The sequence below is a fragment of the Neophocaena asiaeorientalis genome, unplaced genomic scaffold (assembly GCF_003031525.2).
Source record: "Neophocaena asiaeorientalis asiaeorientalis breed wild unplaced genomic scaffold, Neophocaena_asiaeorientalis_V1.1 scaffold364, whole genome shotgun sequence".
In the NCBI taxonomy this organism is placed as follows: domain Eukaryota; kingdom Metazoa; phylum Chordata; class Mammalia; order Artiodactyla; family Phocoenidae; genus Neophocaena; species Neophocaena asiaeorientalis.
The window spans coordinates 2784952-2809432 of record NW_020172457.1 but is presented as its reverse complement, the minus strand read 5'-3'; the positions used below and the strand labels follow the sequence as shown (position 1 = coordinate 2809432).

At 39.1% G+C, this 24481-nt stretch overlaps 1 protein-coding gene across 1 annotated transcript in view; it reads left to right on the top strand.

The window, feature by feature from the left end:
- Window positions 1–24481, top strand: part of EXOC4 (exocyst complex component 4) — a 793839-nt gene that overhangs the window by 51744 nt on the left and 717614 nt on the right. The window contains exons 4-5 of the mRNA XM_024737973.1: window positions 1479–1663; window positions 12739–12848. Of these exons, the coding sequence (XP_024593741.1) occupies window positions 1479–1663; window positions 12739–12848 (295 nt within the window). The remainder of the gene's footprint in view (window positions 1–1478; window positions 1664–12738; window positions 12849–24481) is intronic.

Below are 24481 nucleotides of genomic sequence, written 5' to 3'. Positions count from 1 at the left end.
TAGTCTTTGCACATTAATTCCTTCAGGGAGCTTGGTAGGGCTCTTTTCCCAGAGTTCAGCTTGTAGTCAAGTCTTCTCCATTACTGTTGTTACGATTATTACTACTACTGCTACTATCATTATTATTATTAGTCTTTGTGTTTCTTTCTTCTTTTTTTCTCCCAAGGAATAGTACCTCTTCACTTTCTTTTTCTTTAAGAAAAATATGTAAGGTCTTTATACATAGAAAGACATAAATAAAATTTTATGTACATGGATAAATGGGATTATATAATACATACTGTCTTTTTTTCCCCTTTGCAGTTCTCACTTTGGTTTCAAAGTGAACTATTCCAAATTCCCTGATCCCTCGTCTTGTCCATTTGTTGTAGGTATTCCTACACCATTTTTATTCATTCAATCCTTTTTGTCTTAAAATCTCCCAAATTGCACTTTATGCCAAGAGAATCTCCCTTCTCATAGTTTATCTTCTGTTCACCTTTCAAATCCCGTTTCTTCTATCAGACTGAGTCAGTCCAAGGAGAGGTGATGATGCTGTTGTCTGCTTGTAACATTCATGTAAAAATGCATTTTCCTCTGTGTGTATGTGAATATGAGAAAGAGCTAGAGATGACTGTAAATACACTTGTAGACTTAGGCTTACCAAGCTCTGATTCATGATGGCCCTGAGAATTATTTAAAAAATTGATAAGGTGTGCTTTTATTGAGTCTTAGTCATAAGAGGCTAAGTTTGACTAAAAGTTGATCTAAATCATTAGTATGTGGACGTCTTGTGAGGATATAAACATTATAATTATTTCAGTAGGAGGTCATTTTACTTGTGTCCATGGATAGGCAATGTGTGTGGGAATAAATAGTATGTACAGCTTTGCTGAGGTGCTTTAGATGCCTTCATGTTTACCATGATTGTTTTCTTCAGCATTCTCTGTCTCCAGTGTTAAACCCTTCAAGAGCAGAACTAGGCCTATCCGCATTACACTGAAAGTCTGAAGTATGCTGATAAAGTTCTCAAACTCTTCTTACAGTATCTTTTATTTTTATTTTTTAAAAATTTATTTATTTTTGGCTGCGTTGGGTCTTTGCTGCTGTGTGCGGGCTTTCTCTAGTTGCGGCGAGCTGGAGCTACTCTTCGTTACGGTGCGCGGGCTTCTCATTGCGGTGGCTTCTCTTGTTGCAGAGCACGGGCTCTAGGGCGCGTGTGGTTCAGTAGCTGTGGTGCGTGGGCTCAGTAGTTGTGGCTTGCGGGCTCTAGAGCCCAGGCTCGGTAGTTGTGGCGCATGGGCTTGGTTGCTCCGCGGCATGTGGGATCGTCCGGGACCAGGGATCAAACCCATGTCCCCTGCATTGGCAGGCGGATTCTTAACCACTGGACCACTGGGGAAGTCCTGACAGTATCTTTTAAAAGGTAGTCTTTCTTATTTATAATATTACTAGATTATTTCGTTGTCTTAATCTTTTTTTTTTTTTGCCGTTTTCAGGTGTCTGCAGTCGAGTCTTTGGAGGGTCCCCTGCTTCAGGTGGAAGGACTGAGTGACCTTAGGCTGGAGCTTCACAGCAAGAAGATGAACCTCCACTTAGTTCTCATAGACGAGCTGCATCGGCACCTGTACATCAAATCCACTAGCCGAGTTGTGCAGCAGAACAAGGAAAAAGGCAGGATGAGGTTGGTTAAAGAGGCTCTTTGCCACAGTGTCTTGTGGCCATGTAGGATTTTAAGGAATATTATTTGTTTCCCAGAATATTGTTATAGTTTATTTTACTTCTCTTTTTAACATACTGTCTCTGAAAATGTAAGATAGTTTTATGATACCAAATACTCCATGTTCTGGAGGCTGACATTCAAAGTTTGTTCATTCCCTCACTGCACATTTCTTGTGGTCCTTTTATGTAAAGATACATAAGAAACATTTACTGTGGGTCTGTAAGTGGATCAGAGAGACCTCTGGTATATCTCAGAAGGAAGAGAAAAGAAATCCTTAAAATTGGATAGTGAAGTCCGCCTAATTGAGAAATATAGGTGTATGAATATGAAGTTAGGAGACTCTTTGTTACTTAGGGCTGTGTTCAGCTTTGGACAGTCCTCTTTCTGGAGTAGTTTAGGGAAGGTTTTGGATAGTGAAGTCCGCCTAATTGAGAAATATAGGTGTATGAATATGAAGTTAGAAGACTCTTTGTTACTTAGAGCTGTGTTCAGCTTTGGACAGTCCTTTTTGGAGTAGTTTAGGGAAGGTTTAGAGAGAGCATTTTTTTCTTTTTTTTACGCCTGGGCTCATTGTAGCACAGTCCTATGTTGAAGGGCCTGGGTGGACTCAGGACATTTATTAGGTTAGGAGAGACCTGGTAGGGAATAAGACCAGATGGTAAGACAGTAGAACGTTGGCGTTATTAACATGTATCAGATAGCTGTGCACATCATATGTCCTTCCAACATTCCTTTAAAATAGCCATAAGATTCTTCAGAGGGCAGTTGAGCACTATATACTGTTGATACTTTTTCATCAGACTATAGATGAGAGGAGCACTGGAAGCAGTGCATGCTGGGAGTGAAGTCTATAAAATCCTATTCTGTTCAAACCAGAATTTCCAACTTTGTGTGTGATGCTTCAGTCTAGTCAGAGACCCTGACAGAGAAAGAAGTTTGCATCTCTTCTCTGCAGATGGGCACGAGAAAAACTTAGGCACACAAATTGAGCTAAGGGTTATGTACCTTAGACTTAACTTCAGCACTGCATCTGAATACAATCTTGTTGGAGAGTAAAGTGGTAGATGGGAGCTGTGCTAAGGAAATACCTTCCAGAGTGTCTGGTGGTAAATAGTAGATCTAAATAGATTTCTACCCGTGCAAGGATTAAAAACAAACAGAATAACCCCACTCCCTTATAAGCCCAAGGGAAAAATACTTATTTTCCCTTATGCTGTAGAATAAGCATTAGGGAAAAAGCATTAAGTTGAGGTATCAAAGAAGAGCATTTATTTGAAGAAGAAGATTTATAAAGCAAAATAGCAAAAGTTTAGGAGACTTAAGCTCAAGTTTCTCAAAAGATGCAAGATGATGTAGTAGTTTAGAATTTTGCTAAAAATTATCACCCTTTCCCCTCCAGTTGAGTGGGAGGGAGTGTATTTCCTTCTCTTTGATTTTTGGGCTCTTGCTTTTGCTGATTGTTAGCATGTAGCATGAGGGGCTTGAAATTCCCTTGTGCCAGGGAGCATGCCCTGTCATGCCTCTGCCATTGCCATGATGGTGCTGGTCCCAGGAGGAGGAGGAGAGACATGTGGAATCGAGCCATGTTCAGCTGAGCTGCCTAGCCTGAACCAGCCAGTCACAAAAATATGTGCTTATTTTTGAACATGACTGAGATTCTGTGGTTGTATGCAGCAAGCATATAGCTTCTATGAAATGATAATGGGGAGCTATATGAATGGGATTGGGAGAAATGCAAAAAGAACTAACTACAACAGTAACAAAATGTAAGGAAAAACCAAAATGATAATAGGGAAATTAAGTCTTGTTTAAAACATTAGAAGAATTAAATCAGTGATATGAGGGAAAACTTATCGTGAAGAAGAAAAACGCAAGATGATAAAAGAAAGATAATGTGAAAGGTGGAGAATAGTGATCAAATGATTTTAGGCATTCTACAGAATGACACTAAAATGATAGTGTTATAGGTTGAATTGTGTCCCCTTAAAATTCATGCATTGAGGTCCTAACTCCCAGTACCTAACTGTGACTAAATGTGGAGATAGGGTCTTTCAATAGGTAAATAAGTTAAAATGAGGTCATTAGCATGGGCTCTAATTCAATATGACTGGTGTCCATATAAGAAGAGGAAATTTGGACACACACTTCCAAAGAGGGAAGACCATGTGAAGACACAGTGATAAGACGGCCGTCTGCAAACGTAGGAGAGAGGCCTCAGGAGAAACCAACTCTGCCAACAGCTTGAGCCTCCAGAACTGTGAGAAAACAAATTTCTGTTGTTTAAGCTACCCAGTCTGTGGTACTTTGTCATGGCAGCCCTAGCAAACTAATACAGACAGAAATAGTAGCAATAATTATAGTGTAAAGAAAGAAACTTAAACAGAAAAAAAGACCTTGGTCTGCAAATCAAAAGGATTCAAGGTAAGCTTAGTGAAAAACTTACTCTTAGATATGATCATGAAGTTTTTTATGAATTTCAAAAACAAATACTGTAAGCACGAAGGAGAAAAAGTATGTTACCTGCCCACCGATATCCATTCTCTCCTTTTTTTTTTTTTGCTGTGTCGGGTCTTAGTTGTGGCAAGCGTGATCTTTGTTGAGGCAAGTGGGATCTTTCCTTGCAGTGTGGGTTCTTTGTTGCGGCACGCAGGCTTCTCTCTAGTTGTGGCATGTGGGTTTTCTGTTTCTAGTTTGCGGCACACGGGCTCTCTCGTTGAGGTGCGTGAGCTCAGTAGTTGTGGTGCACGGGCTTAGTTGCCCCGTGGCATGTGGAATCTTAGTTCCCCAACCAGGGATGGGACCTGTGTCCCCTGCATTGGAAGGCGGATTCTTTACCACTGGACCACCAGGGGAGTCTCCCTCCTTCTTTTTTTTTGCGGTATGCGGGCTTCTCACTGCTGTGGCATGTGGGATCCTCCTGGACTGGGGCACGAACCCGCGTCCCCTGCATCGGCAGGCGGACTCTCAACCACTGTGCCACCATGGAAGCCCTCTCTCCTTCATTTTTAATGACAACTGTTGTTTTGTTCGTGGTGGCCATATGTCCAGCTAAAAGGCTACATTTTCCATCCTCCTGTGTAGTTAAAGGTGATTCGTGAGACTTCTGCTTGCAAGCTGTTGAATCAGGACTCACAGGAAAATTATTTAAAGGTGCCATCTAAACTGGTATGGTCACTCTTTTACTCTTCGCTTGCCTTCCTTTACTTTCTGTCGAGGGCATGGATTGATGCCATCGTCTTGGACACTAGTGACCTTGAGGATGAAAGCCAAATCGTAAACTTGTTAATGACATGGGGCCTCCATTATGGCTCTGAATGGGTTTGTATCTTTTATACGGGAAAAAGGAAGTCCTTTTGTTTTACTCAGGCCACGGCTATTTGGGTCTTCTGTTTTATACAGTTAAACTTAGTCCTGATAAACAGAAAGGAGTAAAAATCAGGTTCACTGGGATTTGCTGAACATGAAATGCAAGAAGACAGCAGAGGAAAGTCTACAAAGCGTTGAATGGGAAAGAATTGGGACCAAAGATTTCTATACCCAGCCAAGTGGCCATAGGCAACACAGAGACAAAACAGATATAAATTAACACAAAATGAAAAGCTAGTGTTCTTTTTCTGAGAAAAATACTCAAAAATGAACTATAAGATGCAAACCAAAATCAGCAACTTGAGAACAATAGAGTTGTAGGTGGTTTGAAACTGCTGCCAGGACTGACTGCACAGCATTAAATATGTAAATTTGTGTATAAATAACTGAAAAATATTTTTGTAAGATCAAAAATATAAGCTGAAAACTATTTTTGTAAAAGAAGGTCTGTGTGGTTGAAGAATACTCTATAATAGTAAACAGGATTAGAGAGCTAGTGGGAAGCAACTGCATAGCACAGGGAGATCAGCTCAGTGCTTTGTGACCACCTAGAGGGGTGGGATAGGGAGGGTGGGAGGGAGATGCAAGAGGGAGGAGATATTGGGATATATGTATATGTATAGCTGATTCACTTTGTTACAAAGCAGAAACTAACACACCATTGTAAAGCAATTATACTCCAATAAAGATGTTAAAAAAATAGTAAACAGGATTTATATCACCATATTAAGTTAGTAGAGACTGGGAAATTTGGATAAGCAGGAGATGCAAAGGAGTGCTGAATTCTTAAGATGTCAGAAGTTTTGGATTTTAATAATTAGAGAAAATGTTTAATTCATTTAATTTTGTGTTTATTAACCTACATATGTATATTTAAAGATTTTTATATTGAAAAGTCACTAGAGAAGACAGAATCAAGTAAAACATATTTTTTATTACAAAGGATGATGTTTTAGCCAACATTCTTGATAGCAAATAGCAGAAATCAGTCCTGGTAATAAAACAAGGAAAGAAATTTAGTGGAAAGTTATCAAGTAGGTCACAGAATCTAAGGAAAGGAAGTCTGTATAATCAGGCTCTAAAACCCTGGAGGGACCAAGGGAGATGCAGCAGCTGAGCTTACATCATAGACAAGCCATAGGAAGGGTCTGGTTGGGTTGCTGCATTATGCCTACAATTGCTGGATTTTTAACTCAAGTGAATGATCTCTAAATGTTGCTGCATCTTGCCTTTATTTCTTCAAGATTCAAAGTTTTGGCTGGAAGCATCCAATTGTTTGAGCTTGAGACATGTCAACTTGTATAGTAGGAAGAAGGGCCAGGCCCTCTTCCCTTTTTGCTTTGACCCAGACCATGGAGAGTGTCTCCAAATACAAAGACTGTTCCAATTGTTGGTATCCAAAAACAAACACAGATTTCTACTGAAGGAGAAAACAAAAGAAGTCACATGAAGGCACTTAAACATATAAAGTAGAACAGATATTTTTGAAGTAGAAGTGGGAAACTAGTAGAATTGATAAAAGGATACATGCCTGCATGGAAAAAATAAAAATGGTTTTTGGAGGCTATGAAACAAAACCCGAATAAATGGGGAGACTTTCCATGTTCTTAGCTCATAAAGATGTTAAGTCCCAGTTAAATCTCAGTTGAGGTTTTTGGAACTGTCAAATCTGTAGTTCACATGGAAGAATAAATGTGTAAGGATTGTTTAAAAAAAAATTGAGAGGGGAGATTATAAGGGATTTCCTTATCTAATATTAAAGTATAGTATAAATCTACTTTAATCAAAACAGTACAGACATGCAAACACAAAATCAGATTGTTGGAAGGAAATAGAATTTAGAATATTGAAATATTCAGGATATTTCAGGATATATGAAACTTCAATATTTTTAAACAGTAGTTCAGTGAAGCGAATGAAGGCTATTTAGTAATTTGTGTTGATACAATCAGCTGTGTGAAGAAAAGAAATTTAGCTGCCTGCCTACCTGTTATTATGTACAAAAAATTCTAACTTGGTTTAAAAAAATCACATGCAACTTTATTAGCATTAGGAAAAAATAGGAGAATATGTATGTGGGAGGCTTTCTAGGTACACATCCTACAAAAATAGTACCATTTCATAAAAATACATGTAACAGGATGTTGACTGGAACGTTTTGGGCAGAACGACAAAAATACACAAGCTCAATATTCAAGAGGACTATGGTTAAATGAATTATGGTGTATCCATGCTGTGTAATACTAGACATTAAAACGAATGAGAAAGATTTCTTAGTGCTGATAGGAAAAGATTTCCAAGGTGTATTCTTGGGTTCAAAAAAGCCAGGTGAAAAACAGCATGTATGTTATGAATCTATTTGTGTAAGAATTGAAAGAATATATACTTAAATATATATCCTTTATATATAGATGTAAAAATTTGTGTGTGTGTAAATGATTTCTTAGAAGGATAATGCTGAAAAACAATGATAAAAGGAATTACCTATGGGAAATGGAAATGGGGTGGCAGGGAATAGAAAAGAAGGACTTATTTCATACCCTCTGCACTGGGAATGTATTCACCAGGAGCATGTATTATTACTTTAATAATAATACTATTGATAATACATTTAAAAAAAATTATTTATTTTTGGCTGTGTTGCGTCTTCGTTTCTGTGTGAGGGCTTTCTCTAGTTGTGGCAAGCGGGGGCCACTCCTCATCGCGGTGCGCGGGCCTCACTGTCGTGGCCTCTCTTGTTGCGGAGCACAGGCTCCAGACGTGCAGGCTCAGTAATTGTGGCTCACGGGCCTAGTTGCTCCGTGGCATGTGGGATCCTCCCAGACCAGGGCTCGAACCTGCGTCCCCTGCATTAGCAGGCAGACTCCCAACCACTGCGCCACTAGGGAAGCCCTGATAATACTTTTGAAGATTACTTTTAATGAAATGGCAACATGTTTACTGTTAAAAGGAAAACCTAGGGTTTAATATTCTATACAGGGTGGTCCAAAGAATGTTGAAAAGCATGTGTACATTTTTGTGTGTATGCATGAGTAGGGGTGTGTGTGTGTGTGTGTGTGTAGGGATGGACAGACTCCTTTCTGTTAAATGTTTTGAAAGACATTATACTATAATTATATTAGATTATTTTCATTTTCTTTATATTTTCAAAAAAGAACATTTAATACCTTTATAAGCAGATAAAATCAATAAAAAATTATTTAAAAAATGGTTAATCCTTTTACTTGTTGCATGCATCCTGGTTTAATACTTGATCACCCCATTGTATTTCTTGCTCCCTAACTAATTTTTTCTTTTTATGTATGTCTGTTTTCTTTTTGTTATCTTTCAGTGCTTCCCTCCACCCTCCTGCTTTGCTTAGGTTTTAGCTTCACCTTATTTTGTATTGCATGTCTTCACTCTTGGTTTATCATTTGAGACCATGACTGTTTTTGACTTTTCTACCCTCTGAATCATTATTCTTTCTGTACGTTCAGGCAGATCTTAGAACTATAGAGAATTACTGTGCCAGACATTCCTGATTCATTATTCTGTTACATTTTCTTACGAAGGGCATATTATCTTTGACAGACACTTCTCAGCTGAGTTTGATTTGACAAACTATGAGCACTTGCTCTTTGACAGGTCCTGTGCCAGCTGTTGGGGTTATAGGGTGAATATATTAGTTATTAGATTTACAACTTAAAGTTCAACTCACCTCTGTTAAGTTTCAGTTTGACTAAAGTCAACCAAATGACCTGCTGCTGTGAATTTTGGGCAGCGTTGGACATATTTATTATTAAGTGAAGGAACAGAAATAAGTTATAATTAAAATGCAAATATTTAATAAGCTGTTAGCACTTCTAAACCTTCTTTTTTAAAAAAAAGACTTCATGGCCTGAAATACTGAAATCAGACACATTTTGAAGTAGATCCTTACTAGTTGGATGAGTGCTGAATGGTCAGAAAGTCCTAGGAGTTACGGTGGTAGGGGGTTGTTTTTGGTATGGTTAAATTTGCTTTATAGTTTTCCTGTCTGCCACCATGTGGTTATTAAATAGCAAACCACTCAATTACAAGATACAATTACTGATTTTGGGGGTCCTGTCTTATACTGGGAAGGATTTTATGTGCATCACCTGTCTTTTTCAGCTCGGCTATGAATGATTCTGAAAGAATTTAAAATAAAAATTTGTAATCATAGATCTTTAAGAAGAAAAATAATTTCTATCAGTATTTCTTTGAAATAAAGCTGTTCAGAGGATTCATACTAATTAGAAACTCAAAGAACAATCTAATTTTTTTTGTAGTAACATTGGTTTATACATTGTATTGAATATAAGTTTCACATGTGCAACATTACCTTTTGAATTCTGTATACACTACAGCCTACAGCGTGCTCACCACCCAAAATTTATTATCCATCACCCTTCAGTTGACCCACTTTACCTCTTCCGCCCTCCTCCCATTCCTCTTCCCCCTGGTAACCACTGCTCTGTTCTCTGTATTAGTGCTATTTGTTTTGTTCTGGTTTGCTCATTTATTTTGTTTGTGTTTGGTTTTTATTTTCCATACATGAGTGAAATGCTAGAGTTGTCTTTTTTTGTTTTATTTATTTCACTTATCCTAATGCCCTCAATGTCCATCCATGCTGTTGCAAATGAGGAAGATTTCATATTTTTTACGGCTGAGTAGTATTCCAGTGTGTGTGTGTGTATCACATCTTCTTTATCCATTTATCTGTTGATGGGCACTGAGGTTGTTTCCGTATCTTGACCACTGTAAATAGTGCCGCTATGAACATAGGATGCACGTATCTTTTCGAATTAGTGTTTTTGTATTCTTCAGATAAATACTCAGAAGTGGAGTAGCTGGGTCATATGGTAATTCTAGTTTTAATTTTTCCAGGAATCTCCATACTTCTTTCTGTAGTGGTGCACCAATTTACATTCCCACTAACAGTGTATGAGGGTTCCCTTTTTTCCACATTTCCTCCAAATTTGTTATTTCTTTCCTTTTAAGAACAATCTAGTTTTGATTTTATTTTTTTGTTCTCAAAAATACTTCCTCTGAGAGATTCAAAACTCTTTGAAGGTATTAATGAATACTTCTCAACTTTATTTCTGATGTATGTATTTCTTTATTTCAACTTTTCTCTCTTCTGAAATGGAAACTAAGGTATGTGATATTCTATAGTAGCAGGTACCTTTCTGTTGAGTTTCACGTCTGAGGTAACTACATGAGTGGGTGTGCCCCCTGTCTCTTGAACTCTTAAGACTAAGTCCTTCCGTAAAAGAACAAGAGAAAAACCAGAAGTCATTTCCAGAGTTACTTGCCTTTGGGTTAGTGTTCACAAAGGAGAAAATTGAAGCCCAAGGGAAAATTTTAGAAAGAGAAAAGAGTCTATGCAAATAGTTTTACAGTAAATTGACTTTCTAAGAGTTTATTGATGGCGTTTGAGGGCCCTTCTGGCTCTGATAATAAAGTCAGCAGGTTATGTTTTTTCAGAGTTAAAATGGCAAGCCATTTATCACCCTGTATTTAACTGAAATACGTGTTTAGGTTGAAACTGAGAAAATGATTGTAGGTTTTAATCTAAAGTGACTCATGTGCACATCTGTATTTATAGAAGTGTGTATTATACTTACAGATACACATAGCACTGTGCACGCACATCTGTACTAACTGCTCCCTCATTTACAGCCGTGGCGGGCAGTATTCCAGCTATGTACCTGAATTTCCTGCTAATGGATACCTTCATTTATTAATGCTTTCAAAATAACTCCTCCACTTCTGTTATGGAAATATTTATTAAATTTATCAAACCTTTTTTCTATCATGTAAAATTGAAATTAGCTTCTTCCTGATTATTCAGTCTCAGCACGGTAAACATCGGTGGCTATCCTCTGTCTCTTTGGGCATGTGTGTATCCAGAGGCTGGGGAGATGTGTAGCACTAGTTTTCCACCTGTGAGTAAAATGCAGGTAGAAGAAGGGAGAGGTGGCTGAGGAGAAAAATGAGAATACAACAGTAGTCAGTATAGAAAAGATGAATGGGTAAATCTGAGCAAATTGCTTTTATGATCAGACTGTTGTAGCCAGTCAGTGGATTTGAAGGCTCTTTTGGGTTTTCTTAAGATAGTGTAGGCAAATAGGAACTTACAGCTTTATATTGGAGGAAGAGAGTCACTGGAGCTATGTCAGTTCAGATCCTGGGAAATGCTATTGCTGTTACTTTTATGTCTCATTCCTCGCTTGAGGTTTCGCGTTAGTCTGCAAATGATTCCAACACTTGGAAATGCATGAAGTTGGGTATAGCTCATATCTTACTCATACTTGGATGCTCGGCGCTGAGCGAAGTGCCAAGCACATAACAGAGGCTGAGACTTGTTTGAGTAATGCTTCCCCCTTCCCTGTAATAAGTGAAAAGGGAGAAGCTAATGACTGCCATAGTTAACCTCCGGGCCTAGGACAGTGGCTGTAAACATTGTTAACGCTAGATAAAAATAACACCTTGAAAGATAATTTTGCCTTTTAACCTATTTTTCAAAGTTTTCTGAAACATGTTTTTTTTTTTTTATTAGCTTAGAAATATACATGTACCTTGCATGTGGAAGTTTCAAAGGAGTGGTGGGAGGGAGATGGGGATATATCACTGTAGGGGGTCAATGTTCAAACTTCCACACATTTTTTTCTCCCATTTGGGGGAAGGTTTCTTGAAGGTGTAGTCTTGTTCCTGCTTCCCTCTGTCTGCCCTCCCTTTACAGCCCACTTTGAGAATCACTTCCGTGGTAGCCACTTTTACTGGGGATGTTATTGGGACTGGAGGAGGTGAGAACTATGGCTTTGACCTGTCTATCCTTGGAACATGAGTTAGAGAAGCCTTTCTGTTAGAGATGCAGTGTGACGAGATGATTCAGTTTCTTCAGGTTAGGGCACAGGTGTTATTTGCCTTGGCACTGCCTACATTCTTGGACTTAACAGATGCCTGTAAATGGGAATTATCTTGAAAATTTGTTTTTCATAGTCTTTGTGTCATTTAAAATTAATGTGTTTATTTTGGAGGCTCCAAAGTTAATTATTAAGATGAGTTGCTAGGCCTTTTTGGAAAAGGTGAAATGGGTAATCAAATACTGAATTAACCTGTTTGTGAATCCTTATATCATCTTTTATAAACCTGATTCTCAACTTGATGAAATTTATGAATCTTTTTTTAAAGGAAACTGAGTGCAGTGAACTCCCAGTATATGTCAAAAAAAAAAAGGTCCAGCTTGAAAGACACAAGCTAATCTAGGCTTAACTACTTAAACTTTCATTCAGTTATCATGATAAGGTGTTATTTGATCTTCCTTTGCTGATAAAATAATTTTAATATAGAAACAAAGGGGGTACTGAAGTGTGTGGCAGAATTTGGTTATAAGGTGGTCATCAGATGATCAGAATATACTTAAACTATTTTTTTAACCTAGTATTGTAATAAAAATGTAAATATTGATATTTGGAATCCTTCAAATACATTTTTATTCCCCTGTCTGTGACCACCACTTTACTTGAAGTAGACTTGAGATATTTGAAGTCAGAGTATAAAGAGGGTTCATGACAAAAGGAAAGCAATAAAGGATGGGCATGTTTTTGGACTTAAGTTGATTTTGGAGAAATCGCTAAGTAACTACTGCTACTTTCCCCCTTCAGCTCCCTCGTGAAAGATGCTTCTCCTGTTCCTCTGCTTGATGTTACAAACGTTCCTACTCCTCGAAAATTCCTCGATACCTCTCAGTATTCTACTCCTGGAAGCTCAAGTGGTAAGTATTTAATTCTTCAGCCACTCAACTTCTTTTTGGTGGGCTGCGGTTCCTGGGCCCAGGCCTGGGGAAGCCTGCGCAGCAGCCAGGGTTGGGAGGGCCTGAGGTTACTGCCTTGGAGCCTGTGATCAGCCCTTTGCTGCCCTCAGAGGGAAGAAGATAGAAGATGATTGGTTGGGCCTATTGCATTATCAGTTTTTAAAAAGTGGCAGCTGAAGCTGGCCTGTCTGCTGACTCCAACTGTGTTTTGTTTGACCAGCACTGCTTGTTTTTAAGTTGAATTTGAATGCTTTATTATTTTTTTATTTTATTTTATTTTTTTTTGCGGTACACGGGCCTCTCACTGTTGTGGTCTCTCCCGTTGTGGAGCACAGGCTCCGGACGCGCAGGCTCAGCGGCCATGGCTCACGGGCCTAGCCGCTCCGCGGCATGTGGGATCCTCTCGGACCTGGGCACGAACCCACGTCCCCTGCATTGGCAGGCGGACCCTCAACCACTGCACCACTAGGGAAGCCCCCTGAATGCTTTTTGATGGAGCATATGCTTTTTGTTTTGATGGTTTGCTGTAACTTCTGTTGATCCTGTTAGCTTTTACCCAGCTGCTGCACATGGTATGTTCCTGGTCTGGTCCGTGAGAGCTTTTGAGTGTGTGACCCCTGCCCTATATCTTGATTCCTTATATCTTCCAGTGGCCTCTCCACGTCTACATGCGCCTGCATGCGTGTGTGTGCATGCGCGGACACACACGATGCGCTTTGGGGACATATCCACAAACTAACCTTGTTTATTCCTGTGCAACCTAATATTGTGTTGAATAAGGCAGAGGAGAGCCATTTTTGCCTGTATTTAAAGTTGCGGGAGGGAAGGTGTACTTTGAATGTGGATGCAAAGATTTAAGGGAATTCTTCTGGAGTGGCTCAGACCTGCCTGCCCCATCAGAAGGTTCAGCTCAGCTGGATTCAGACCTTCTGGGGTCTGCAAACACCTGCCCTGTTTGTCACAGCTTTGGGCTAGGGAGAAGGTGACTGGATGTTTTTTTGTGGGCTGTCCCACCGTTGCCTTTGTGTGACGGCTAAAGTTCTCAATGCCTTTTAAAGAAAATAGTAATATTGATTATCATTGGCTTTTCAGATAAAACTTAGCTCCTACTAGTTCTGTAGTCCTATAGACCTTGAAATGATGAAGAGGTAGAAAAATAATTAGGATTCAGTCAATGTGTTTTGTGCAACTAACTGAAAGTGTTTCTTTCGAGAGCCTAACAATATATTGTTGCTGGGGCATATTTAATTACTTTATAAAATATAAGTTAATTAAAATTTATGGTTATTTAGGCCCGGAATCTTGAAGAGTATTGCTTTTACTGTAGGAAAAGTATAGGAATTGCTTTATAATAAAATTTTCTACTAGTCTTAGTTAATGATTTTTTTTTTCCTAAAACCCAAACACTTACTTTTATCATGACACTTTACAAAGGTTTGTGCTCAAGCTTCTTCCTGGAATTAACAGGTTTTGTTTTCTCCCCCTTTCTGTTGTAATATTGCTGTTCTTTGAATTTTGACACTGAGCTGTTAGAGAGTGTGCAATTATGAAATAGAAAATGCATTAATACTTTTGATCTGTAGTTTACCTCTACCTTTTGTGGAAATTACCAATTGTTAGATCTTTGTGTTTTTATAATGTGAATTATTGCTTAGCCTGGTTATATCAATTTACATAAATGTTGCTCAGTCAATGGCCAAGTGAAATAAAAATTTTAATTGTTCATGAAGAGATGATGGGTCAGGCATTTTGAAAATGAAAAGTATAAATACCAAAAAAGCTGAAGAAAATGCCAGTGATGGCAAATTTCAGTGGAAACTAATTTTGCAACATCTGTTATTTTTAGTAAGACAGCTCTTCCTCTTTGCGCGCTTTTCCTGTCAGGCCCTGTAGATAGCCTTTATCACTGAGTGGAGTTCATAGTGACACTTTGACTTCAGCAGTCTGTGGGGATGACTCTGGAAGAACTGTGTGATAGATGAGTGGAGCTTGGGACCATTATGGAGATGGCTTGTAGATATGTGCACAAACCTTCCGTTTTAGAAAAGCTCATTTCCTTGACTTGTTTGGAAGACTGTCGATCTCTTGATTTTTCTGGGGGGTGATTGAAAAAGAAGGTAATTAAATTATTATTGATTAAAGTCAATAGTAGCAGTAGTTAAGATGTGTTTAGTACCTTCTAACAGTAGAAATAAGTGCTTTACGTGAATTAACTCATTCAGTCCTTCAGCGATCTTATGAGAGAGGCACTATTAGCCCCATTTTACAGATAAGAAAACCAAGACTGAGGGTGGTTAATAATGGGTTTAAGTTGACACAGCTGACAAATAAATAGTAGCTGGGTTCCACAGTATGCTCAGTTTGTTTTCCTGAAAATAAGGTATTATGGGACTTCCCTGGTGTTACAGTGGTTAATACTCTGCCTTCTAGTGCAGGGAGAGCGGGTTCGATCCCTGGTCGGGGAGCTAAGATCCCACATGCCTCGTGGCCAAAAAACCAAAACATAAAACAGAAGCAATATTGTAACAAATTCAATGAAGACTTTAAAAATGGTCCACATCAAAAAAAAATCTTAAAAAAAAAAACACCAACCAAAAACTAGGTGTTAGTTTTCTATTGCTGCCACAACAAATGACACCATACATTGATCATCTTACGGTTGAAGTCCGTAAGAAGTCCGACATGGGTCTCATTGGGCTAAAATGAAGGCTGTAGGCAGGGCTATGTTCCTACCAGAGGTTCTACAGGAGTATCCATTTCCTTGCCTTTTCCTGCTCCTAGAGGCTCTTGCTTTCCTTGACTTGTGGCTCCCTTCCTCCATCTTCAAATCCAGGGATGGTGGGTCACATCTTTCTCGGGTCACATCCTTCCCACCTCACATTTCTCTGACCCACTCTTCTGTTTCCTTCTTCTTCTCTTATGGGCCCATGTGATTAAATTGTTTCCCACCTGGATAATTCAAGATCCTTTCCCCATCTCAAGGTCCTTAACCTTAATTTCATGTGCAACGTCTCCTTTGCCATGTAAAGCAGCATATTCACAGACTCTGGGTATTAGGACATGGATATCTTTCAGGGACCATTAGTCTGCTTATCACACTCTGCGCTACCTATCTTCTTGACTTAAGTTATTTTTAGGAGCCAGTGTATAAAAATTTGACTTTGTTGAAATTATGTGTGAAATCTTTGCAGTTCTAGTTTTTGGGACTATATTAATCCGGGTCACATTATTAAAGGGGATTGTATAAATGAGGAAGATGTAAATTATCTAGAGAACTGCATAAACTGTTACTAAGTAAATATAAAAGTGTGGGGTTGAAGAAATATACTGTAACAAAGGACAGAAATTTTGTCTTATTCTTAATAATGAACAGTAAGTCCCGGGAGTCTATTTGTGAAGTGCTCTGCAAGTCAGCCTAGAAAGTAATAGTCATTTTCAGCAGGGAATTTAACATAGGCTCTTAAAGCTCCTCTCTCATCTTGTGAAATAGTAGGATTGAGGGTGTAATCCATTAAAACTGACATTTTTATAGAGGAAGTTGCAACAGGGAATCCCTGGGTAGAATAGATCTCCCATCGGGGTGCCATAAATTAAAGTTACAGGTGATTCCTGAAAACTTTCAGATTATTATTAATTAAATGAGAATTTTGATGGCTTGTGAATGAGTCATTTTTCAGATGTCTTATTTAGAGGTAGAGTTGTGAGTGACTTTTCTATGAGAGGTATTCTTTTTTTTAAAATTTTATTTTTTATTTTATTTTTGGCTGCATTGGGTCTTGATTGCTGCGCGGGGGCTTTCTCTAGTTGCAGCGAGTGGGGGCTACTCTTCATTGTGGTGCGTGGGCTTCTCATTGCGGAGCACGGGCTCTAGGCGCGTGGGCTTCAGTAGTTGTGGCACGCGGGCTTCAGTAGTTGTGGCTTGTGGGCCCTAGAGCGCAGGCTCAGTAGTTGTGGCACATGGGCTTAGTTGCTCCACGGCATGTGGGATCTTCCCGGACCAGGGCTCGAACCCATGTCCCCTGCATTGGCAGGCGGATTCTTAACCACTGGGCCACCAGGGAAGTCCCTGAGAGGTGATCTTATCATAGTTTACATGTTATAGTTCGCGAGATACGTTACATCATTCAACTGATGCAGCAGTCCTACAAGGTAGTTGGGGCAGGTACTGTTGTCATTATCAGTGACAACACTGATATTGTCACTGTTAAGATTATTATATTTATATGACATATTTAAGTGTATTATCAGGTGTTTAAGTTATCCTAAAAGTTGTATGGAATTATATATGTCTATGCATCATTTAATTAAAAAATAAAACATTTACTTACAAAATGCAAAATCAAGGCACAGATTGGCAGAAGCAAGCAACGCATTAAGAGGAAAATGATTAGCATCCACTTAATTTTCTTACATAATAATGAAAAAAGCAATGGCATAATAAAGAACTGGGCAAATAATGTGCAATTCACAGAAGAGTCTGTGTACATGGAAAGATTGGCATTTATCTGACGGACGTTAAGTATTCAGAATATATAAAGAATCCCTATAAATCAATGAAGCAAGCAAGTAGAAAAATAGGCAAAAATATGAACAGGCAGTTTGCATAAGAGGACACCTATGCTAGTAAATATATGAAAAACTGCTTAGACTCCAGTTAGTCAAGTCTTATTTTTAAAACTCATTTTACAAATGTGGAAACTGAATCCAGGGAGGTTGAGTGATTGGTCCAGGTTCAACCAAGATGGTAATTGTTGGAGGCTGGCCTCATGCTGTCCTCACTCTGAATATGTAAAAGATGTATTTTGCAAGCCTTTTTTTTCTATTATTCTCATCAGTCACAGTATTTTGTAATATACAGGGAAACTAAAGTCTAATTTAGAAACGGTAATTCAACTATAACGTAGGTAGAAGGATGGGCGAAGTGTGGAGAAAAGCCAATAATTATAGTAAAATGTTGGTTTAAGCTTTTGGATTCCCATTATGTCTTTTTATTTGGCAAATTGCCTTTGGAACGTTTTGACTGAGCAATTACTCCCAAGATACACAGGCATTTCATTGTGGCTTCTTCATTCATTTTATTCACAGTCCTGCTGGGATTGCTGTGAATATAACTATAATGAAATTGGACTTCCTACTCTCTTCCTTTTTGGAACCAGCATAGGTTAAGCAGTAAAACTTAAAGAGATCACAAATGAAATGATTTTTTTTTTTCTTTTGCTGCTGTTTTCTTGATGTGTGTTTTATTTCATCAAACCTTGTTCTGAGACTTGATATTTATCTTAAGAATTTTGGGTCTGATACTTTAAAAATTCCCTTTACATGCGTTGGGAGCTATGAATCCTAACATAAAAGGAGATGAAGTTTCTCTTTTTGGAACTCAAATGTCTAGAATAGTGAAGATCTGATTCTCCAGAATCTTGACACTTTTTGAGTTACTTCTGTCCTCAGGACAGGACCTCCCTAGGTTTTTTTTTCTTTAATTAATTAATTTATTTTTGGCTGCATTGGGTCTTTGTTACTGCGTGTGGGCTTCCTCTAGTTGCGGTGAGCGGGGGCTACTCTTTATTGTGGTGCACTGGCTTCTCACTGCAGTGGCTTCTCTTGTTGTGGAGCATGGGCTCTAGGCATGCGGGCTTCAGTAGTTGTGGCAGGCGGGCTCAGTAGTTATGGCTTGTGGGCTCTAGAGCTCAGGCTCAGTAGATGTGGCGTATGGGCTTAGTTGCTCCGCGGCATGTGGGATCTTCCTGGACCAGGGCTCAAACCCGTGTCCCCTGCATTGGCAGGCAGATTCTTAACCACTGCACCACCAGGGAAGTCCCCTCCCTTACTATTTTAAATCAACTGTTTCTGAAGTATCCTTGCATTTGCTCTTATTAAATATCTTTGACTTCTATGATTGGTCAAAAGTAGAGTTGAGGAATATATACAAGGGAGACAAAATAGAACTAATAGTTCATATGTTTCTAAATGTAAAAATGAAGCAAGACCAGAGTTTATTTTAAGAAAAATATTAATTTTTAATGTATAAAAATGTATTTAATAATATAGTTTATAAATATGAATAAATATTGTATAACATATACACATATATAAATATATAGACCCAGAATTGCCAAAGTAAATCTGAGGAAAAAGAACAAAGCAGGAGGCATAACCCTCCTAGACTTCAGACAATACTACAAAGCTACAGTAATCAAAACAGTGTGGTATTGGGACAAAAACAGACATATGGATCAATATATAGAAACAATATATATAGTCTGCATTTACACATGTACAGCCTATATACACATATACATACATATACACAGTAAAAGTATGAAAACAAACAGGAAAAAGATACAGAATATAAATACAGGTATGCCTCAGAGGTAGTGTGGGTTTGGTTCCAGACCACCACAATGAAGTGAGTCACAGGAAGTTTATGGTTCCCTGTGCATGTAAAAGTTATGTTTACACTATACTGTAGACTATTAAGTATGCAATAGCACTATGTCTAAAAAAAACAATGTATATACATAATTTAAAAACATTTTATTGCTAAAAGATGCTAACCATCATCTTAGCCTTCAGTGAGTTGTAATCTTTTTACTGAAGTAAAGAGGTGGAGGGTCTTGCCTTGGAGTTGATGGCTGCTGACTGATCATCAGGTGGTAGTTGCTGAAGGCTGGGAAGGCTGTGACAATTTCTTAAAATAAGACAGCAATGAAGTTTGCCCTATTGACTGACTCTTCCTTTCACTTGAACACTTAGAGGCCATTGTAGGGTTATTAATTGGCCTAATTTCAGTATTGTTGTGTCCCTGGATATAGGGAGGCCTGAGGAGAGGGGAACAGCCAGTCAGTGGAGCAGTCAGAACACACACAATATTTATCCATTAAGTTTTCCATCTTACTTGGCTGTGGTTTGTGGCATCCCAAAACAGTTACAGTAGTTACATCAGAGATCACTGATCACCATAACAAATATAATAATAATAATGACAAAGTTTAGACAAATCGTGAGAATTACCAAAATGTGACAGAATGAGCAAATGCTGTTGGAAAAATGATGCTGATAGACTTGCTTGACTCAAGCTTGCTGCAAACCTTCAATTTGTAAAAAATGCAGTATCTGCAAAGCACAATAAAATGAAGCACAATAAAACAAGGTGTGCCTGTATTCTGTATTTATTAAAATATTTATAATCAATATGTATTATAAAATATGAATATTACATTATTCATGCATCAGAGATCAATATAACCATCACCTATGTACTTCCCACTAGATTAATAAATCTTACTATTTTTCTATATTTGCTCCAGATTCTTTTTTAAAAAAATAAAACATTACATGTGTAATTGAAGCTCCCATGAATTCACGACTTCTTTCCCAATTCTTTCCTCTCCCTTCTACCCCAGAGGTTAGCTGCTATTTTGAAATTGTTCTGTATCTTTTTCCTGTATGTTTTCATACTTTTACTATGTGTATGCATGTATATGTGTACATATTTTGGGCATTTGTCAAATAGAAACAGTGCATGTAGTTTATATATATTTATATTTATATATAAATTTTATGTTTACACATCCAAACTGTATTGTCCTTTGAATATTTTAAGGCTTAAGTAAATTAATTTACTTATTTACTTAATTTTAATTATATAATTGCTTAATTAACTTATAATTAATACAATATGTATCATTCTACTACTGGAGTGTTTCATTCAACATTGTATTTTTGGATTTTCTCATGTGCTATAACTTTAGTTTATTAATTTTACTACTGTCATAGTATTTTATTATATAACTAGATCATACTTTATTCATTCTGTTATAGATAGACAAGGTATAAGTTGTTTCTTGTTTTTCATTATTGGGAACTTTACAGCAATGAAGATTCTTGTACGTATTTCTCTAAGACAGTTTCCCAACCCCTGGAATGGTTTATAGTATTTCTAAGATAAACATTTCAGCCTTTGGAATAGCCAGTTGGGGCAGTCAGAATCTCTCGGCAAGTCCTTTCTAGCCACATGCAGCCACCTTCATATACCCTAGCTGTGCTATAAAAGTACTATTATTTTCTGTATGTGCCATGATGCCCAGGAGGTAGGGAAGCCTTGCTCTTAGGGTGCATATGTGTGTATGGATAGGAATGTTGTGCCTTTTAAAGTTTACTTGCAATTGATTTTTAAAGTAGTTATATCAATGTAGAATTCTCCAAGCAGTGCATGTTTCTCTACCTCTTGCTGTTAAATTGGCTTTGTTAGACTTTAATTTTTACAAATTGATTTCTCTAAATGTGACAGGTTTTTTTTTTTAACATCTTTATTGGAGTATAATTGCTTTACAAAGTGAATCAGTTATACTATACATATCTTCCCATATCTCTTCCCTCTTGCGTCTCCCTCCCTCCCACCCTCCCTATCCCTCCCCTCTAGGTGGTCACAAACCACCAAGCTGATCTCCCTGTGCTATGAGGCTGCTTCCCACTAGCTATCTATTTTACATTTGGTAGTGTATATATGTCCATGGCCCTCACTCACTTTGTCACAGCTTACCCTTTCCCCTCCCTGTATCCTCAAGTCCATTCTCTAGTAGGTCTGTGTCTCTATTCCTGTCTTACCCCTAGATCCTGCATGACATTTTTTTTCTTAGATTCCATATATATGTGTTAGCATACGGTATTTGTCTTTCTCTTTCTGACTTACTTCACTCTGTATGACAGACTCTAGGTCCATACACCTCATTACAAATAGCTCAATTTCGTTTCTTTTTATGGCTGAGCAATATTCCGTTGTATATATGTGCCACATCTTCTTTATCCATTCATCCGATGATGGACACTTAGGTTGTTTCCATCTCCGGGCTATTGTAAATAGAGCTGCAATGAACATTTTGGTACATGACTCCTTTTGAATTATGGTTTTCATAGGGTATATGCCCAGTAGTGGGATTGCTGTGTCATATGGTAGTTCTATTTGTAGTTTTTAAAGGAACCTCCGTACTGTTCTTCATAGTGGCTGTACTAATTCACATTTCCACCAGCAGTGCAAGAGTGTTCCCCTTCTCCACAGCCTCTCCAGCATTTATTGTTTCTAGATTTTTTGATGATGGCCATTCTGACTGGTGTACTTATCCGTTCTTCTGCCTCAGTTATTCTCCTATTGATCCCATCTACAGTATTTTTAGTCATTTATTGTGTTGTTCATCGTTGCTTGTTTCATCTTTAGTTCTTCTAGGTCCTTGTTAAATGTTTCTTGCATTTTGTCTATTCTATTTCCACGATTTTGCATCATCTTTGCTATCATTATTCTGAATTCTTTTTCAGGTATACTGCCTATTTCCTCTTCATTTGTTAGGTCTGGTGGGTTTTTATCTTGCTCCTTCATCTGCTATGTGCTTTTCTATCTTCTCATTTTGCTTATCTTACTGTGTTTGGGATCTCCATTTTGCTGGCTGCAGGTTTGTAGTTCCTGTTGTTTTTGGTGTCTGTCCCCAGTGGCTAAAGTTGGTTCAGTGCGTTGTGTAGGCCTCCTGGTGGAGGGGACTAGTGCCTGTGTTGTGGTGGATGAGGCTGGATCTTGTCTTTCTGGTGGGCAGGTCCACGTCTGATGGTTTGTTTTGGGGTGTCTGTTGACTAATTATGATTTTAGGCAGCCTCTCTGCTAATGGGTGGGGTTGTGTTCCTGTCTTGCTAGTTGTTTGGCATAGGCTGTCTAGCACTGTAGCTTGCTGATCCTTGAGTGAAGCTGGGTACTGGTGTTGAGATGGAGATCCTTGGGAGATTTTCGCCATTTGATATTATGTGGAGCTGGGAGGTCGCTTGTGGACCAGTGTCCTGAAGTTGTCTCTCCCACGTCAGAGGCACAGCACTGACTCCTGGCTGTAGCACTGAGAGCCTTTCATCCACATGGCTCAGAAGAAAAGGGAGAAAAAGTAGAAAGAAAGGAAGGAAGAAAGAAAGAGGATAAAATAAAATTAAATAAGATAAAATAAAGTTATTAAAATAAAAAATAATTACTAAGAAAAAAAATTTTTTAAAGAAAAAAAACAAATGAACGGATAGAACCCTAGGACAAATGGTGAAAGCAGAGCTGTACAGACAAAATCTCACACAGAAGCATACACATACAAACTCACAAAAACAGGAAAAGGGGAAAAATAATAAATCTTGCTCTTAAAGTCCACCTCCTCAATTTGGGACGATTCGTTGTCTATTCAGGTATTCCACAGATGCAGGGTACATCAAGTTGACTGTGGAGCTTTAATCCGCAGCTTCTGAGGCTGCTGGGAGGGATTTCCCTTTCTCTTCTTTGTTCTCACAGCTCCCAGGGGCTCCGCTTTGGATTTGGCCCTGCCTGTGCATGTAGGTCACCTGAGGGCGTCTGTTCTTTCCTCAGACAGGACCGGTTAAATGAGCAGCTGATTCGGGGACTCTGGCTCACTCAGGCCCGGGGGGAGGGAGGGGTACGGAGTGCGGGGAGAGCCTGCCACAGCAGAGGCCGACATGACGTTGCACCAGCCTGAGGCGTGCCGTGCGTTCTCCTGGGGAAGTTGTCCCTGGATCCCGGGACCCTGGCAGTGGCGGGCTGCACAGGCTCCCCAGAAGGGAGGTGTGGATAGTGACCTGTGCTTGCACAGAGGCTTCTTGGAGGCGGCAGCAGTAGCCTTTGCGTCTCATGCCCATCTCTGGGGTTCGCGCTCATAGCCGTGGCTCGCACCTGTCTCTGGAGCTCCTTTACGCAGAGCTCTTAGTCCCCTCTCCTCTTGCACAGCAGGGAAGAAAAAGCCTCTTGCCTCTTTGGCAGGTCCAGAATTGTTCCCAGACTCCCTCCTGGCTATCCGTGGTGCAGTAACCCCTTCAGGCTGTGTTCACGCTGCCATTCCTCTCGCTGCACTGAAGCCGGAGCCTCACCTCCCAGCCCCGCCTGCCCCGGTGGGTGAGCATACAAGCCTTTCGGGCTGGTGAGTGCCGGTCGGCACCGATCCTCTGTGCAGGAATCTCTCCGCTTTGACCTGTGCACCCCTCTTTTCTGTGCTCTCCTCCATGGCCCTGAAGCTTTCCCCCTCCGCCACCCACAGTCTCCACCGGCAAAGGGGCTTCCTAGTTTGTGGAAACCTTTCCTCCTTTGCAGCTCCCTCCCACTGGTGCAGGTCCCGTCACTATTCTTTTGTCTCTGTGTTTTCTTTTTTCTTTTGCCCTACCCAGGTACGTGGGGGGAGTTTCTTGCCTTTTGGGAGGTCCGAGGTCTTCTGCCAGAGTTCAGTAGGTGTTCTGTAGGAGTTGTTCCACGTGTAGATATATTTCTGGTGTATCTGTGGGGAGGAAGGTGATCTACCGGTCTTACTCTTCTGCCATCTTCCCCCTCTCATTCCCTAGTCATCTCTTGATTGGATGAAGTTTATTACCTAAAAAATTCCTCAAGAAGTGGTCATGGGTGCAGAGTTCCTTTATTTGAAAACTTTTTTTTTTCCCCCTTTCCCTGTAGCCTTGTTAGTTAAAGGACAACTTGGGGATATGAATTCTTTGGTTTACACTTTCAATTATTGAATTGTTTTTTAAAAAATGCTGTTTTATTGTTTTTTTCCTTTGAGTGCTTTAGGAAAATT